Here is a 19,319-nt window from a genome sequence, read left to right as displayed (position 1 = left end):
GTTGGGGGCAGTTCCTTTAAACTACTGATGATCAAGTCAGATTGAACTTGCAGAGACAACTCAGGACAGGATGACAGAAAAAAGGGGGAAAACTGTGGAAGTTGCTCCCTGAGTTCCTCAGAGTATGTGCCAATTACAAAGGTAACTGGAAATACAGATCATGTGGTTGCACCATGCAAATTAAATTAAGCCAATTATCCTATGATCTCATCAGCTTTGTCCTTTAGAAGTAATAGGAAGAAATTTTTTTCATAAATTAGTTTTGTCTGTTACTTGAACACAGTTTTCTAAAGGCGGTCAACTCAAATGTCTGCTTTAATGAATGGAGATCATGATTTGGGTCGTCTAAAATATCTGATAGTCTGCACATCGTGTATATTTATACTTATTTCTGAATCTGAGTCTCCATGGTTCTGTGAATTTTTGGAATTCACATTTTAAAAGCAAAACCATGAAAGTCAGGTGTGTTGGGCAGCAATGCGTGTTAGCCAGGAAGGCCGGTGCATTGTCTTACTTGCCTCAGTTCTTGTACGGCTCCCTCCTCACTGTGTGCTAGAAAAAAGTACTGTCTGTTCTTTAATCACCATTCCAAGTAGAGCCAGCCAGTGGGTTTGTTTATTTCTTTACTTTTGTATTTTGTAGTAAAGTACACAGGGCACACTTGAGTGACCTTGGTCATTTTGGTCATCAGATAGCTTCTCTAAAGAGTCTAGCTGGGAGTTTCCTGGAAGCATATATCACCAGTCATTCCTAGACTATTATTTCGAATAAGAGACAGTCAGTGTGTTCACATTTTTTAAAATCACCCAAAGCTATTATTTTTAACTCGGTGTTCCCGTTTAATGTATTTATAATGATGATTGGAGAAGGGAGTTGTGTGGGGAGGAAACACGATACACACTTGGCACTCGAAGCCTCAGGAACAGGGCCATCTCCCACGTGGTGGTAATGAGCTGTGTGCCCACCTCTGACTCTCGGGGGAACATTTCTCTGTGCATTCCCAGACAGCCCGTAAATCCCCAGCAGTGAAGGGTCATGGGCCAGAGGAAATGGTTGTGTTCATTCTTCTCATACAGACTTGAAATACATCAGAAAGGAGAAAAATAATGGTTACAGATGGTTTATTGGATTTTCTCCTATTTGCAAAAATAACACATCTGGAATTCCCTTTGAAAATTTCCTCTCATCCTTTGGGAACAGTCATCCCAGTGCTTCAAAACATGGATGATGTTTTATTTTCATTTTCCAATCTTCATGCCGTGTGAACATTTTCTGCTGTAGCTGAGGAAGAACTTCATCATCCAGCAATACCATGTCATGCCTTTGAAAGAACTGAGGTTCTATGCAATCAGAGTGAAACTTCAGACACTGGTTAGAGTGTAATCTAAGGCAACTTCTGTTTATGCTCCCTCTTTCTCCCCCAAGCGATGCCATGTCTAATAATGTTCTCACTTATATAAAAGGGAGCACATTTGACCATTTGCCTTTTATGTTAAAATCTTTTTACATAGTTATATAACCTGATCTGTAATTAGTAAAGGGTGGCTGACTACCCTAAAGAACACATTTGAGAAAATAGTTGGTTTTAGCACTAACAGAGGGGTTTTCCAGCTCTTGTTACTGAGCAGCTCTTTTGTTCTCTCCCACCTGAGGGCAAGGACCCACACCCAGGGGTTTGTCTCGCCCCCAGACCTGAGGCTCCCGAACACCCATCCTCCTGGCTGCCCTGTCATCCAGCAGCCAAAGCCGCCACAGCCCACACGGGACTTATACTCCCACTGGCCTTCACAGTGTTTCATAACTTTCTCAGAGCAGGAAAGCTAACAGATGCTTTGGCTCCTGAAGGCTTATGATGTTTTCACCAGGCTCCGAAGTTTAAATGGCATTCAAGTCAGGAAAGGGGGGGACCTTACGTATCATTCCTGCACCCTCCACAGTCTCGGGCCAAACTGTCCTTCCTGCTCATCAAAAAGTAGTCTCAGTCTAAAAAGAAGAAAAGGTACTTAGATAAGGAATCTTATGACTTACTTGTGCCCATGATACTGACACTATGATCTGACCACATCAAGCATAGAAAACTCAGACTTTGATTATCAAGCATTCACAAACTTTGGGGAGCCTTAAACCAAACGAGGTGAAGTTCTGTGAGATGGTCTTATTTTAAGGGATTCTCTTTGAAGCTTCATCTTTGTAGGTGTTTGTGCACTCCCTCGGGAGAAGCAGATTTGTGTGCACTAGGACTGCTGTCTATAACCCTGTCTCTCCTTTCTCTATTTTGTAAGGACCAAAAAGCTGATCATTGATGTGATCCGGAACCAACCAGGGAGCACATTGACAGAAATCTTAGAGACACCAGCAAGTACAAAACAGGTAATTGCCCTTAGAGTGTAAAATAAGTACCTTTGATATGAGTTGATTTAATTAACAGATCTTCATGCCAAATGTTTACTGTTTTCTCAGAGAAACTATCTGGCATGGTTTGGAAGTAAGGAATTCCTTTGAGTTCAGCTGTATATAAAATCCATGGAAATATCAGTGGGAATGAAATAGAAAAACGTAGCACTGAATTTACGCTGAATAATTTTGTCCTAGACTAGGAAGATAGAACTGGGTCTTTCAAAGCCTCTGAATATTCGTTGTAAACTTCAAATAGTGAGTGTAGGAAGCAAAAGAAAAAAAGAATGGACTACTTAATAATGAACACTGTACTCATCACAGTGGATGGGCAGATAAGTCACTTAAGAGATCGTTCTGGTTGACAGAACGATCTCTTAAGTGATGATAGAAAAATACCTTTCATATTTTATGTTTTTGCTACCTTGAAGAGATGAAGAAATGTCTCACACATTAAAACTGTTTTCTAAATGCTCTGAAAGCAAACATCTTGAGTCCATTAGGTCAGCACACCATTATCCTGGTGTAAATAAATAAAATTTCATAACAATCTTGCATTAAACTTTTTATCAGCATCCTTTAAAATGCATCATTATTTAGTTCATTCTGAATTAATGTCAGTGTTATTGCTTTAGTTTCAATAATTGCCACTCCCTCAACAAACGCTGACAAAATTGTCTATTTAGTTACCGCTTAGTTGGGCTATGCATAATTTTCCTGAATCAGTCTTAATTTAATTGGTTGCTAAGATATCATTCTGTCATGGTTTTTAATAAAAGTGCGTGTGTGTGTGCATAAAATGTCAAGTTATATGATGTTTGTTAATGTGTGAATATTTTTTAAACAAGGTGAGTAGAATATTTTACTGAGTATGAGAATTTTAATTCTTAATGAATATTTTCTTTTCCTTCAAGTGTAGCATAGTCACTAAGAGTGTAAACTTCTGAGATCAAGTGTAGCTCCACACGTCATCGCTGTGTAACTCTAGGCACTTAGAAATATTTCTATGCCTCAGTTTCCTCAACTGTAAAAGGGGAATAATAATAATAGTACTCAATTCAGGAATAACTCAGTTAAAACATATTTAGTAGGTAGGACAATATCTAATACATATTAAGTTCTCAACAGCATTGACTGCTACTGTTATTATTTACTACTGATCTGGTTTACTGTTACTGTGTCCATAAGGTTGATTTGTCTTCCCTGTGTCTAATAGCATTTATACTCTTAGACTTTGTCTACTGTGTCACTCAGTTGTCTGGTACGGTGACATGGGAAGATCACCAGTCTCTTATATTATGGGTTTTTTGAACAAACTATCCAAATGGTATTGATTCATTCATTTACTCATCATTTATTTGGGAACATATTTGGTGCTAGAATACTCTTAACTTCCTTTGGTTCAAAGAAAGCCTGCCGGTGTTTCCAAGTCAATAGTTTGAGAATGACTCCCTTACCAGAACAAAGGTCTCTGACTGCCTTCACAGCTTATGAATCTCCATAAATATGGCTGATGTGTGAGAGTTTAGTCAGGTCCTGGATGTTCAGGGTTCTCATGGCCACGTTTTAATGGATAATCTGGTTTTAGTTTCCTCTACTGGACCATCCTATCCCAAACTGAAATCCTTCCATCCAGGAAATTATAAAATATCAGTTATTTTATATGGTAACATGTCCATTACTAAGTAGCTATTGAGAATTTTGCTCAGTGGTAGACCTGCTACCACAGCTCTGTTTCTCAGAAAAACAAAGTAATTCCTTCCCAAAGACCTACTTCAAAAGCCATGAAGAACATATTGTAATAGTGGTCTCTGGACCTTGGCTTGAGGACCTGTTTCATTTTGATATTAACTTGCCTTGTGCAAGTGAATCTGTGAGATAAGGCATCAGAGATAAATCAACATCTTGATATTCCCTTTCCAGGAGATAGACCATGCCGCAGACATGGTGAGCCGTGCGATTTTAGATTCCAGGACTCCCGAAGACATGAAGCATAGCCAGTCTATGGTTGAAGATGCACAGCTACCCCTTGAGCAGAAGAAGAGGAAAATCCAGAGGAATCTTCGGACATTGGAACAGACTGGACATGTGTCATCCAAAAATAAATACCAAGACATTCTCAATGAGATTGCCAAGGTTGTTGGAAAGAGTATTTTTTCTTCTTTGCTTAGCAGACATGTGCTAATCATGGGTCACGTGCTGGGAGTCTGTGAGGTGACATGAGGAATTTATAGTTATATACATATAGTTCCTGTCCTCCTCAATATTACAGATTTTTTTAAGGTTTCAAAGCAGTTGATGACTTCTAATAGAAAAGAATCACAACTCCTCCAAGTCATTAGAAGAGTTGAAACACACCAGACATAAATACTTAGGCAATGTAATAGACAAGTTTCATCTCTTGCTTTAAACAATACTTATTAGTTTTAAAAGTGACATTTTTAGGAGAGTTCTCTCTAGAGTTGTTAGTTGTCATATAACCCAGTTGCCCCTAGCACCTGCCACTGAGAAGGTACCTCTATGTCCCTGAGAATTTGCCTCTAACTAGTTTCGCCTGAATGCAGTTCAGACTTAAAAGTTAGTTTCTGTTTCCTCCTCCCATATTTTTACAGTTGAGAAACTTCCTGAGAAAAAGATATCAAATTAGTGCAAGAAAGCATCACAGGAAAAGGCTGTATCTGTTTGCCAAGGATAAGGAAGTATATGTTTTGGGTTTAAAAAAAAACAAAACAACATACAAATTAAAATGGGTCTGGAGGTTAAGGACAGTTACATGATCAGGAAAAAAAATAAATTTCTTAACTTCTGAGAGGGAAATGCACTCAGCTTCACTCTTCCATGGAAAGTTATGGTCAGTTCTGGCAGTAGGCTTATTCCTCCCAGCCTGAGTGACTCAGGGGAAGTAGTGTTTTTATCTATAGGTCTGGGGTGGAAAATTTCTCTTAGGGAAGGTGTAGCAGAGAAATTGATGCTTTTGTCTTAGAAAAAGAAAAAAAGCTATTATGAAGTCATCCCCCCAAAGATTCTACTTAGTGAAGTATTTTTACTTAAGAAGGGTGTGACTATCTCTCTTTGGATTCCTAAAGGAATGGTTTTTAATTTGTCCATAGAGGAAAAATAATATTAAACAGGCACCATTTTCTTAAATGAAAATTTTTTTTAATTTACCAATTTGAATTACAAAAAAAAAAAAAAAAGAATTATATGTCTGTAAGTTTAAATACAACATATCTCCCATAAGCTGTAAGCAGCTTGGTCAACTTTATGTTCTAGGAACTCTATTTAAATCCAAGTAATAGTTACCCATGTTGAATTTTTTCAGTCAGTCTTGAGACCCCAGTTGTTATTTTTGCAAATCTTGAAAAATATTTTTCAGATTAAAGAGTATATTGTTTTTTTAATTTCTAAAATGGGGGATTCCCTGGCAGTCCAGTGGTTAGGACTCTGCACTTTCACTGCCAAGGGCCTGGGTTCGATTCCTGGTCGGGAAATTGAGATTCCCAGAAGCTGCATGCCATGGCCAAAAGAAAAAAGAGAGAGAGAGAGAGAGAAGATGAATGTAATGGTGAAATGTAACTCTTTTCAGGGTAAAGTATTCTGAAGAAATTGTCTCCTGCTAAAGTCTGCCTTGTGCCCTTTTTAAAACACTATTTCTCCTTAGATTAATTATATACTTACTCTAAAATTGTGTCTTTGCTTTTCCATCCACCTTTGCACCTCTCTTAAAATGAAATATGGACACTCCTAGTTCCGAAGTAGAAAGGGAACATTTTGGTGTTGAGAGTTTAAAATGAGGTGATTAAAATAAACTACAACCGTTGCAAATAGTGATTCAGTTCTAGATATTCTTGTTGTTCCAAATGGACAATGTCGTAAAGCAAACTCCTACTTAAATCTCATACCATGGCCTTCCCTTGTGGTTTTAGGATATTCGAAATCAAAGAATCCATCGTAAGCTTCGAAAAGCTGAATTGGAAAAACTTCAGCAGACCCTGAATGCACTTAACAAGAAGGCGGCATTTTATGAAGAGCAAATTAATTATTATGACACCTACATAAAGACTTGTTTAGATAACTTAAAAAGAAAGTAAGTTGAAATCATGTATTCTTTCGCAATGCCATGATTTATATGGGGTATCAATTCTTTTACAATCCTGGGCTGTCGGGTTGGGTGTGGTAGCAACCTTTTGCTTTATTAATATAACCAAAAATTAGAATCTCAATTTTATGATCTGCCACTGTGAGCTGAGAAGTCAGGAGTGAATTTGGAAACACGTTAATTCTCTATCAACATTGGCATTAAAGTAGTTTACCTTATTGTGTTTCAAACAAGTAGCGTTAAACACTTAGAGAAGCACCTTCATTATTCCTTCTTTTTTAGTCAAACGTGTCTTTTAAACACTATTATTTTAAAAAAAAAGCTACCCTTGGGGATGTTTACAATAAACAGTATTTGTATACTTGAAAATGTTAGGTAACGCCAGATATTTGCTATTGCACAGCGCAACTTAATGATTTTAAATTGCTTACTGGTTTTTGAAAATCATTATTGACACAAGACAAAATTTGTCAGTTCTCTGTTACCATTAGCATATGTATCATAGGGTTTTTTTCATAATTTAGCCACTTTTAATGAGTATTCTTTGCTCATAATTATTCTTATCAGGAGACTAAGGTCAAGACTAATCAAATTTTAATTACCCATTTAAATATGTAATTCAATATTTTTATGTAATCCTTGTAGTCAAATTGACACTAGGAAATGGTGCTGAATGGAAAAATCAATTGCAGTAATCATAGAAGGTTTGATGAAGGAATACAACCAAATTTAAGCCTCATTTATCTGGGCCCACTAGTTCTGAATTGTAATTCATTTGTTTGCAGCCTGTAAATTACTTTTATGCTATTCCTGGGAGGAAAAAATTTGGTGAAGCTAATACTTAGCAGAAATAAGGTCATTAGGGGTTTTCTTGAGAGCTTGTTTGGAGGTTCTAGCAGGGGAGTGCAGCTACTCCTATACCCTTGACCAAAGAACGGTCCGCCTCTATCAGGGAAGGTCGTCCTCTTCGACCGAGCGCGCAGCTTCAGGAGGGACGCACATGGAGCGGTGAGGGAGGAAGGGGACACCCGCCTAGCCAGCCAGATCAGCCAAATCAACCCTGGCGATCAATGGGGTGACAGATGTCGCAGCCAGATCGCCCTCACATCCAGGGGTTTTCTTTACATACTTATTGCAACAAGAAATTTTACCAGCTTTGCAGTCAGGTGAGCTAGATTGGGATTCTCTCTTACATTGTGTGATCTTGAACCAGTGTACTCTGAAGCCTCAATTTTCTCATCTTTAAGAGAGAATTGGGAGTACCAGCCTTACAAGTGTTGTTATGAGAGCTAAATGAAATGATACAGAAGAAAGGAATTTATTTCAGAACACTATGGAAAGGTTAATTTTGTAAACGTGAGGCAGTATTTAGAAAGTACTTGGAAAAGGGATGGCCACATAGTATTTGTTAAATAAATTAGAGCACTCCTAGTGATACCTCTCTTCAGGAGTATGTACACAGTTCATGCTATGGCACCTAAGCTGTTTGTGAAATGACTTAATCAAGCTGCATGGTTCAATATGTCTGAGACAGCAGAGTGCAAGTTTTATGAAACATACTTAGTCTGTAATTCAAACTTGAGTCATATTGAAAATAGCTTTTCCTTAAACAGTTCCATAGTGAGATTTCACTGCATGGGGAAGGCTGTCACCAGCTGTCACACAATATAAAGTTGCCGAGGTTCCATACCGTGGGGGCCAGGTGTGGACAGTGGTGTGCCCTCTGGGCTGGTTATTACGCTGCTAGGAACGTCTGAGTTTGCCATCGTCACGACTGATGGTTTGTTCTTATTTTGTCAGAAATACTCGGAGATCAATTAAACTTGATGGGAAAGGAGAACCCAAAGGGATGAAGCGAGCGAAGCCGGTGAGGTACACGGCAGCAAAGCTGCACGAGAAGGGTGTCCTCCTGGGCATAGATGATCTTCAGATAAACCAGTACGTGGCACCTGGAATCTGCACAAAGCACACACACCCTCTAATCGCTCACATCAAATCTGACTCACTTCTTCAGTTTCCTGTGGCTTCTTCTTTGAAGAAGAAGCGCTGCACTGGGTCTGTCAGGGCTTCCCCTTGCTTACAGATGGCAGGAGAAAACACATGTATTGTAATCTCTAGTCTTCCCATCAGGGCTGGAGCATCTGGTGCTGCTGGTCAGACAAAGTGCTGATGGAGCAGTTCTGTTTCCTGTGGCTTAGCCAGTGTGTTGGGATGTGCGCCTCCCCTCTCCCTCTAAAAGAACTGAGTCATAGCAGTGAGAATGAAAGGCTGCCTTTTGGTCTTCCTCCACGAGGGTGATTTATAATTGCAAAACAGTAGCTCTCTGATTTGAAAGCCATGGGCTGTATGCCGATGGCTGGGTCAGAGCCGCTCCAGCAGTGTGCTATTACTGTGTGTATTTGAGGTGGAGGAGAAACCCTTCTCCTGAGCCCCACACCAGATGCTGATGGGTTCTCTGTTTTAAAAGGACCGTAAGCCCTGTGCTCCATCACTCCCTTTTCCGTTGGGGAAGGCCAGATGCACAGCGTGTGTTCCTCTGTAACTCCTGCTTCCTCCAAGGCCTGGCTTCTTTTCTATTTATCCCATCCAGCCTTCTCTTGACTTAGACCAACTCAGAGAACATGCTTCTTCCCTTTTGAAGTTGCTGTAAAAGTAATCATCTAAAATACTCAACGGGTCTGTCAACAGTATAAGTCAACATTTATAGTTCTGTGAATCTCATGTAATTTCAACTATATATTATGCTCTTTAAGAACAAGGATCATATTTTGCATTTCTTTTGTAATAAAGCACTGACTTCAGTGCTCTGTGGGCTCCAGATTGCAACACGAGCCGTCAAACCTAGTTCGAATGAGCCAGGTGGGGGAAAGATGTTGGGAGATTTGGGGTAACTTCCTTGGGATTTTCCAAGCAGGCTGTTCACTAAGAATGGTAACTTGGGAGTCCATCAGTTTGTTTCAGCTTTAAACATATATTTGCAGTTCCACATGTGTGAATGGTCCTTTCTTCACTAGGTTTAAAAATGTTACATTTGATATCTCATCTACTGAAGATGTGGGCATCTTCGATGTCAGATCAAAATTCCTGGGTGTTGAGATGGAAAAGGTGCAGCTCAATATTCAGGTAAGCTGGAATTCCTGCAGATTGGGGTGAGTTTTATTGTGGGGGTCGTCCTTGGCTTCTCTGGCTTGCATTCTTCATGACAACAGTGAACTTTTAATAGGAGACCAATGCCAGCCTCATATGCCAGTATTACTTTTAACTGTTGATGATTTTTTTAAAGCTGTGATTTTCCAAATTATTGAAACTTAAACTGCTTTTAAATGGTAAAACCATAGCAGTGAGTTTTTCTAAGCTATGTTTTCATTTTGAAGCTTAGAGAAAAATAATATATGCAAAAGTACTCAGAGCTATTAAGTAAAGACTGGAAAGTTTCCTTTTAGGAAATTACATTTCTTTCTAAGATCCCATATACCAAGGATTGGAACTTTCTGGATCTCATTTCTCTTTCTTTCCTTTCTCCTTCCTAGAATTATTTTTACATCATTTTCTTAAATTTGTTAACTATTTGGGATCACAAGAAAGAAAGACAGTGTGCAAAATAGATATCTATAAATAGAAAAATTGTGTTTGCAGTCTGAATTATTGGTATTTTCTCATAAGAACCACATTTAAGCCAAATATACTTGAACAGAGACTGAGAAAACAGTTTATGTGCCACCAAAAAAAAACAAAAAAAAACAAAAACACAAAAAAAGGAGTGAGGGTGCAGCAGATGTTTATCTACTCCCAACTTCTTAATCCTTGGCACTGGAGCAATTTAGAGATGTGATTGAGTTTTCTGTTTTGTATAAGAGTTTTTATATGGAGATAACACCCATTTACCTGGGTCCCAAACTACTTGTAAAACAATTCCCAGGTATTCTGCATGTATCTACGTGAATCATTGTAATAAGCACTGGGAATGGTGTCAGTTCCAGCCTCGCTGCCTGCCTACCCTGTGGCTGAGATCAGAGAAGTTACACCCACCCCTAACCCATGGGAGAAAATACCAGGGCCCTTCTTTTCTGTCTAGTATTCCTTGTCAGCCTAAAAAGAAAAAAAAAGAGCTAAATGGTGTGATAAAAACATGAAGATAGTGGAGTAGAGTTCAGAGAGAAAATTGAAGGTATTATGTAATTATGAAAAAGTATACTTAAATAAACAGTATTGTTTTCTAATTGAGATGTCACTAAATGTATCCATTTAAAAATTTAACTGAAAGTCTTGAGTTACTCTATGGAACTCAGATAAATATGGGAAGAGAAAAGGATGTGGTTGTGGTGATGTGCCTTGGTTAGTGATTCATCTCTAGCAAGGACATGTGATTGCCAAGATGGAAATGATCCAAGGCCAATCAACGTCAACTGAACAGATGAATCACAAGTGACCAGGAGACACCTGTTTAGGGATGCCTCAGGAATTCCACAGGACTTCCTTTTAACACTGTGCAAACACCAACCTTCACTTGCTCCTTTGTTAAAGTTTCATAGTAGGATTAGCTGTTCATACCATTCATTTAGACACCCAATTGTGAAATGTTACTCCTTAGCTGTATGCGGGTGGCTGATATGCTCCAGATTTTTTCAGTCATTAACATATCATTAGGACGAGCTACATCATTTGCAGGGCTCAGCGCAAAATGAAAATGCAGAGCCCCTGACTCAAAATTGGTGAGAATTTCAAGACGATGACAGCAGAGCATTAAACTAAGTGCAGGGCCCTTCTTCTGATCATGGGACCCTGCACAGGTCGAATGGCCGTGGAGCCAGCCCTGCGTATAACAGCTGTCAGACATAAAGTCAGACTCATCTTTTCACATATCGCTTTCAGACAATTCTAATATGAAGTAAACTACCAAAGAGAAATGTGATGGCCAGGTCTTTAGTGTAAGTCAAGGACTTTGTTTCTAAGGGGACAAAGGGGAGATTCCTTCTAACATTATGTTTCTAGATTTTCTTCAGCCCACTGTCTCCTCAGTTCCTAAAGATGATATCCTAAGTATATCTGGTAGCCATGTACATAACAGGAAGGCTTGACTTACACGAAGGTGTTCTGCTTATATAAATAAGGGCTGGTGTTTATGGAGGGCTGCAGGCTTGGCATTCTTCCTTTCCCAGATGAGGAACTGCCGTTCAGAGAGCGCGTTGTGGAAGGGGCTGCTGGTATCCAAACACTTCATCGCTCTACTCCACTGCCTCTCTCACAGGATTCCCGTTGATCCTGACCAGACAGGAGTGGCTTACAAAGCGTCTGCAGATTCCTTGATCTCATATGCCCAATAACAAGCCTATGGGGTTGACAGTGTCAGCCCCAGTTTACACACAAGGAAGCAGAACCCCAGAGAAGTTACATGATGTTGCAAGGTTGTAAGGTAGCAAATAGTAAAGCCAAGACTAAAATCGGGTCTTCCAACCACAAGTGCAATCAGAGGTCCTCTGTTCTCCACGTGGGGGGCCCAGCTAATTCCCTTCCATACATGATTCCTTCTCAATTTAACCATATTGGTTTTGTTCTTTTCCAAGTGACTTTAACAGACGTTGCCTTTCCCAAAGGAGAAGGGAGTCTCCACTATGCTTTAATAGGCAAAAGCATTCTTGATGAAATAACTCCACTACCCTATGGGATTTTCATCCCAGAAGCATATGTAAATAATGGAGGGGTTTAGTTGAGTGCGGTTGGAGATAATTGAGAAAGTGGGGCAGGAAGCTGGCAAGAGCCCAGGTTCTCTCAAAGATGACTCCAACTTTGGCAGGTGGCCTTGCTTGTTATAGACACAAGGCATTATCCTCGAGCAGCAAGAAATTTCCAGAGCTAGAAACAGGAAAATGAGACCAGGGTATGAGTCTAGGGCAATTCAGGAATAATATCTTCTATTTGGGAAAGGCCCCCTGTCTTGTGTTATTGTAAAATGTCACTGCTTATTGTCATGCGTGTGGCTAGTGTGACCCAGTTATTAATTTATAAACGAAGGAAATATTTTTCTTTGTTTATACAGCAGCAGTGAAACAGAGTGATAAACTTACTTGAGATTGAGGAACAGAATTCAGGAAAAGAAGTAGTCTAGATCAGAAGCAGTTGCTTGGTACAGTGGTCTCCAAATTTTGATCTCACAATTTTCTTCAGTAAATAGATCATTTCTCCCCATTTCTATATATTTATTTAAAGTATACATGCTCTTGGCACTTTACTCAAAATTTACTGTATAAAATACATAGAAAATGTGAATGCTTAAGGAACGAGGAAAAAATAAAAAATAAATAGGAGTTCTAATATTCTTTTTGCTCCACAATGAATTGTCTCACTCTGCTTTAGAAAACATTGGTTCTTCTAAAGGATATACCTCATCTTGCTGTAACATTTATGTCTTGACTTTTTAAATTAAAATTAAACTTTTAATTATATATCTAATATTAATGGTAATGATTTTCTCACATATAGGCCTTATCAATTCTAAAAATCTGTTTTCTTTCATTGAGGTGAATGATTCTCAAAGTATGGCCCCCAGACCAATAATATCATCATCTCTTGGGAACTTGTTAAAATGCAAATTCTTTGGCCCTACCCCAGAGCTCCAGAAGGAGAAATTCTTGGGAGTGGGGCCCATCAATCTGCTTTAACTGGCCTGTGTTTTTAAAAACCAGGTGATTCTGATATGCACTGAAGTGTAAGAATCCACATCGAGGTCCTTAGGTCAACTGAATCTTATTTTTGTCAACAGATTCTTCTAGAATGTGTTTTAAATGTGGGAAATGTCAAATTGGAGATGTGATTGGTGTTCCTTACAATTTCAGGATTTACTTCAGATGCAGTATGAAGGAGTAGCTGTGATGAAAATGTTTGATAAGGTTAAAGTGAATGTAAACCTTCTCATATACCTGCTGAACAAGAAATTCTATGGGAAGTGAAGTGCCTGCAGAAATCTCTCAGATTCTGTATCACCTGGATTAGGAAATGGATCTGTTTAGTATTTTTGTTTTTAAACATGATTGAAATCACTGCTTATAAACGTGTGATTTTCTTTTTTAAAGACCAGAACTGTTCTGAAGAATGTACCCATGTGCCTTTTTGATAATCTGATACTGCAGTAGAATGATACACAAAATGAATTAATGTAAACACTGCCACATTATACTGTGGTGCAGGTACTCTGATGTAAACTTTGGACATTCTGTGATTGGTCTTAAGGTAGGGAGACAATAACTTTGACTAGGAATAAATGTGTAAACCTATTTTCCTATGAAAAAAATTGTAAATGTCCCATTTGAATAATGTAACTCTTCACAGATTCTTTTTTGGTCTGTGAAGAAATGGAAACTGAATTATTTGTAATGAATTATTTAGACAGATACTTGGTTCTAAGCCCTGCCTTCCGGGAGTTATCGATTTTAAAGAAAACTTTTGTGCAATTCAAAATGAAGTTTTTATAAGTAATTGAAAGTGACAGTACAGTAACACTTTCTGTATAAAAGTATATATTTTACGTGATTTATTCCTGCTAAATGAAGTGCACTACTGCCTCATGGTAAAGACTCTTGGACCCAGAGCCTTTAAGTGACCAAGGAACACCGTGGATGGTGGTCATAGGCCCTCACCTCCACCCCTCACAATTTATTTGAATATTTCAATTGTGCCTCTCAATTTTTTGTAATGCAATAAAATCAGTATCTGGATGGTTTTTAAATGTATTCTTTGAAAATTGTTTTATGTAAAATAAATGTTACTTAATTACATTAATTTGATTTTTGTCTGAATAAATCCAGATCATTTCGTGGGTAGGAGGAAGTTCTTGGTGGGGCTTTTGGGGAAAGAAATGCAGTTGACCTTTGAACAGCGTGGGTTTGATCTGTGTGGGTCCACTTATACATGAATTTCTTTTAATAAATAAAAAAAAAACATGAATTTCTTTTTTAAATCTTTTTATGTTTGCTCTCTGGTGTTAATAAGATGTGTAACATCTACAGTATTTTATATCATATAAGACTATATTAATGTAGGTACTGACATATTTGTCTTATAAACATGACATAAACGTATAGTATTGATAAATACAGTGCAGTACTGTAAATGTATTTTCCTTATGATTTTCTTAATAACCTTTTCTCTTGCTTTATTGCAAGAATACAGTATGTAATACATATAACATACAAAATATCTGTTAATCGTGTTTATGTTACTGGTAAGACTTTAGGTCAACAGTAGGCTATTAGTAGTTACATTTTAGGGAAGTCAAATGTTATGCTCAGATTTCGACTGTGTGTGCTTCTAACACTCACATTGTTTAAAGGTCAACTGTAATATACCTATAGCTGTACATTTAGGGGTATAGTTTATGGGGAGGAAAAGTAATTTTCCCTCTACCCTTCTAAGTTCTTGGCTGAGACACACACACACACACACACACACACAATAATGAAAGATCTAACAGGAGAAAAACAGAGGTTTAATAACACATAGACCTAGGGCTTCCTAGGTGGCGCAGTGATTAAGAATCCGCCTGCCAATGCAGAGGCCATGGGTTCGATCCTAGCTGCAGGAAGATCCCACATGCCACGGAGCAACTAAGCCCGTGTGCCAAAAAAAAAATAACACATAGACCTCCTATATACATGGGAGACACAGGAACTATCAGCATAACTATACCCTCATTTACTGTCCTCAGCCTGCACCCCAAATAGCCCAAGCCACCACCATAAATACCATCTCCAGCCATAAATACCATCTCCAGCTAAAGAAAAAAGATGATGGGGGGAGGGGTCAGTTATGGGAGATAATCAGGCAAAGCACAGTAAATGAGGGCATAGCTATGCAGATTTAAATCTCTGCTTTCTCCATGGATAAGAGTTTCTAGAGATTTAGTCATTCTTCGCTTCCTGGTGCAGAGAAGGAAACACCCTTAACAGATGGAGATTTCCCTTATAAATGACTTACTTTTATAAATGTAAACGTCTCTTAAAAGAGGGTAACTACTTGGTTTTCAGAGCTTCTCCTATATCTGCTGTTTTCAAAAATAACCAGCTCAAAGTAATCCCACCAGAGAGGCATATTGTGAAGGTGGCAAATTCTTCTCCCCTTCAAGAGTGAGCTGCTGTGACCAAGAGACCCAAAACCCTGTGGCTGAGACAAGGTAGAAGTTTGTTTTCTCAAAGGTACGTGAGAAGTCCCACAAGTTACCAGGGATCCAAGCTGGCCAGCTGGCTCTGTCCTTGTCACTGATTCTTGGCTGGCAGTGAAGGGGAAAAGAACTCCAGGGCAAGTCGTTTTGTTTCAAGTTCCATATGTCATTTCTGCTGATAGTCCGTTGGCCAACATTTAGTCACATGGCCACAACCAGCTTCAAGAGAGGGTGAAAAGTAAGGTTCCTAAGTCACGTGCCCAATAAAAACCCGGGGTAGAGAGGGAGGTGGTTCTATTTGTAAAGAAAGAGAGCGGTGATACCTGGGGACCGATCAGCTGTCTTTACCACAACAGTAATCCAGACTCTCAGGCTGGAAACCCCCTCCCAACACTCTGTATTCTGTTCATCCACTCAGCAGGCTTTATTTCCCACGGAGATTACCAAATACTGAGAAACAGTTCGCTTATGCTCATCTGGCACAAATAAACTTGAAGGTAAGACCCACAAAATTTGGAAAACTCAAATTTGAAAAAGTGCAATCTGCTACTTTAATGACCGTTTCAGGCTATACGGATTTTTGACAGAGGTAAATACCTTGAAACAATGTTGTGTCAACAGTTTGCAGATGTGTTGTTGCTTTTTTTAATGCATTACCTTTACTACAGACTTCTGTAAAAGGAATCACATAAACACACAGTTAAGTTTCACCTTGAGAAGAAACCTCCCTGTACCCTACAGCTAGTATTAGGTGAGGAACAGGAAGTGGTAGGCGGTAGGAGTTAAGTTAAGCTGCCTTCTTCATGCTCTAGGAAAGGCTTTTAGTGGAAATGTACAGGAGGAGCCAAAATTAGGGAAAGATGATTGGAGGTAAAAGCCAACCTTTCACAGCATCTCAAAAAAGGGGCTTGTCTTAACTTATTCCAACACTGAGTGACATGCTTGAGTGTTATTTTTATGGATAAAGATCTTCCTATCGTGCCAACACCCTCAAGGACAGCTGTGAATGTTTTCTCTCTGTTGTGACCCCCCACGATGAGGTTATTGTTGAAGATATTGCCAGCTGCTGCTTGTCTGAGATCTTTAAGGGACATGGATGAATGAGTGACCTAGAGAAGGAAGCAGGTAAGGAGGACAAGGACCCCACAGAGGCATGGGTGCAAAGATCGTTGGAGTCAAGCCCTGTGCCTCTCCCAGCAGGACTGACCCATCCCCCACATCAGGGAGCAGTTCCTTATAACCCTGAGCCACTAGACTCTTGCCCAGTGTAGGGGAGGGAGAATAATTTTCCCTATACCCTTTGAGTTCTTTACTGAGACCCCCTGTAATAAAAGATTACAAGAGAAAAGCAGTTGATTAACATGTATGCCTCATGTACACCTGGGAGATAAGAAAACTGAATACCCCCCCCCCCTCAAATGGCCCAAGCTACCACCTTAAACACTATCTTCAACTAAAGACAAAGAAGTTGAGGGGTTGGGGGGCGGGGGCAACTCTCAAGAAGGTGAGAAGAGGAAACAAAGGCCCTGCAGATAAGACTGGAAAAAGTGATCTCTGGTAACAGAGCTCTTCCTGGCGAGCCCTCTTTGTAATGTGAATTTCCCTTACCAAGGGCAACTGCAGCTCTGCTCTCAGAGCGTCTCCTGTGTCTGCAGTTTCTCAATATAAGACTATGCCAAAGACGCTCATTTGGGGGTGGCATATTCTGCTACCCTTCAGCAGCTTCCTCCCCAGGGCTTATAGCTTGTCTTACTCATAGGAAAAAGAGAAAAAAAATGGTTTTGCTTTTAAAACAGTGACTGAAACACTAACTTCATTTTTACATAACTGACTCCTGTATTTTGACGTATGTTTCATTATGTTAACGCTGTTACAAAAATGATTTTTGGTTTGGAAAGCTGAGAGGACCCATGCCTCCCCTGAACTCCACTTTTTAGCATCTCAGACTTAAAAAGGCAGAAAGGACTTAACAGGACTCTAGCTAACTCTCAAAGAATGTGCTCTAGTGATCTCCAAGAGAGGGAAAGCATTTGCATACTTTAATATTCTGGAAGTTTGTGATGAAGGAAGAGACCAAATCAATGAGATCATTGTCTGACATGACATATGTTAAAAAAAAAAAATTACAAGCCCAAAATGGACTCATTTTTGCTCCCCACCCCCATCACAGCAAAGCAAGACATTGCAGTTTTAACCCCACCTAGAAACGTGACCTTTAAAGCAGTCAATCTTAAATTTCTGGATCAACACTATTGAGCTAATCTGCACGATGAAGACCCCTGCAGTTCCCTTCCCCCAAAAGAAGAGGGCCTGGGTTGAAACAAATCCTTCCTTTTCTTTTGCTAATACCTTCTGCCCCACCTTCCTCCAGCCTATAAAAACCCCCTTGGTGTGCCCTTCTAGCTGTTGCATGGGATGATGCCTGATTCTTGCATCTTTGAATAAAGCCAATTAGATCTTCAAATTTACTCGACTGAATTTTGATTGATTTTTAGCACACATCTCCCTTATGTCACTGGAAGACCAGAACCATGATGTGTATGTTCGTGCATGTGTGTGTGGTTGGATGCTAATTAGAGGTGCTGTTGATGATGTAATTTTTACAACTTGGACTGTGGTTAAGTAGGGGTTTGTGGTACTCCTCAACATTCCAAGAGGCAAACCACAGGACTCTGAGTGGTGCAAGTTGTCTATATTTTGAGAAATCCTGGTGAGTATTGGGTGGTCTAACTGCTGATCAGCTTTTTGAAAAAAATCCATTGCCTCTGTTGCTGAAACCAGGACTTAGTAACATGTTAAAACAGAGCCTTCTAAGTCATCCTCTAAGCTCCAGAGGACAGAGACTGTTACAGTCACTGCCGTATGTCCAGAGCCTGGCAGTGTCTTGTAAACGGCAGAGAGGTAGAGGCCCAGCATCAGGTCCTGCCATGGGGTCAAGGAGACAGACCCCCCCCCCCCCCCCCCGACCACCACCTCTCAGGAGTCCCAATATGGCTTTTGACCCTTGTATGAATGGGACAGTTACTGATTATCTCAGTTTAACAGTGCATATGCTCTCTCAAAATAAAATAGCTCACACAGACTTTCTAGGTTGCCTCACTGTTGTTTCCTTAGAGTATAAAATCTCTTAGCTAAAATACACTATAAGGTGTGATGGTTAACGTGTCAGGGGCTTCCCTGGTGGCGCAGTGGTTAAGTATCTGCCTGCCAATGCAGGGGACACGGGTTGGATCCCTGGGCTGGGAAGACGCCACATGCTGCAGAGCAACTAAGCCCGTGTGCCGCAACTACTGAGCCTGTGCTCTAGAGCCCGAGAGACACAACTACTGAAGCCCGTGGAGCTACCGTGCGTGCTCTGCAACAAGAGAAGCCACCGCAATGAGAAGCCTGTGCACTGCAACGAAGAGCAGCCCCCACTCACCGCAACTAGAGAAAGCCCATGTACAGCAATGAAGACCCAACGCAACCAAAAATAAAATAAATTAAAAAAAAACATTTTTGAGTGTCAACTTGACCTGGCAAATGGATGCCCACATAGCTAATAATATACTATTTCTTAGTATATCTGTGAGGGTATTTCCAGAGTAGATAAGCATTTGAATCTGCAGACTGAGGAAATATTACCCTTACCAGTGTGGACAAGCATCATCCAATCTGTGGAGGGCCCAAAAA

The 19,319-nt window shown here is 39.8% G+C and overlaps 1 protein-coding gene across 1 annotated transcript in view; it reads left to right on the top strand.

The window, feature by feature from the left end:
- Nucleotides 1-14,265, top strand: part of IQGAP2 (IQ motif containing GTPase activating protein 2) — a 228,687-nt gene extending 214,422 nt beyond the window's left edge. The window contains 6 exon segments of the mRNA XM_057740854.1: nt 2,283-2,370; nt 4,318-4,530; nt 6,321-6,481; nt 8,294-8,431; nt 9,508-9,616; nt 13,327-14,265. Coding sequence (XP_057596837.1) covers nt 2,283-2,370; nt 4,318-4,530; nt 6,321-6,481; nt 8,294-8,431; nt 9,508-9,616; nt 13,327-13,440 — 823 coding nt within the window. The 3' untranslated portion in view covers nt 13,441-14,265.
- Nucleotides 14,266-19,319: the final 5,054 nt, after the last annotated feature.

The sequence above is a fragment of the Hippopotamus amphibius genome, chromosome 1 (genome assembly GCF_030028045.1).
Source record: "Hippopotamus amphibius kiboko isolate mHipAmp2 chromosome 1, mHipAmp2.hap2, whole genome shotgun sequence".
Classification (NCBI taxonomy): Eukaryota; Metazoa; Chordata; class Mammalia; order Artiodactyla; family Hippopotamidae; genus Hippopotamus; species Hippopotamus amphibius.
Note: the sequence above shows the minus strand (reverse complement) of the source record. Positions and strands in the feature narration are given on the sequence as shown.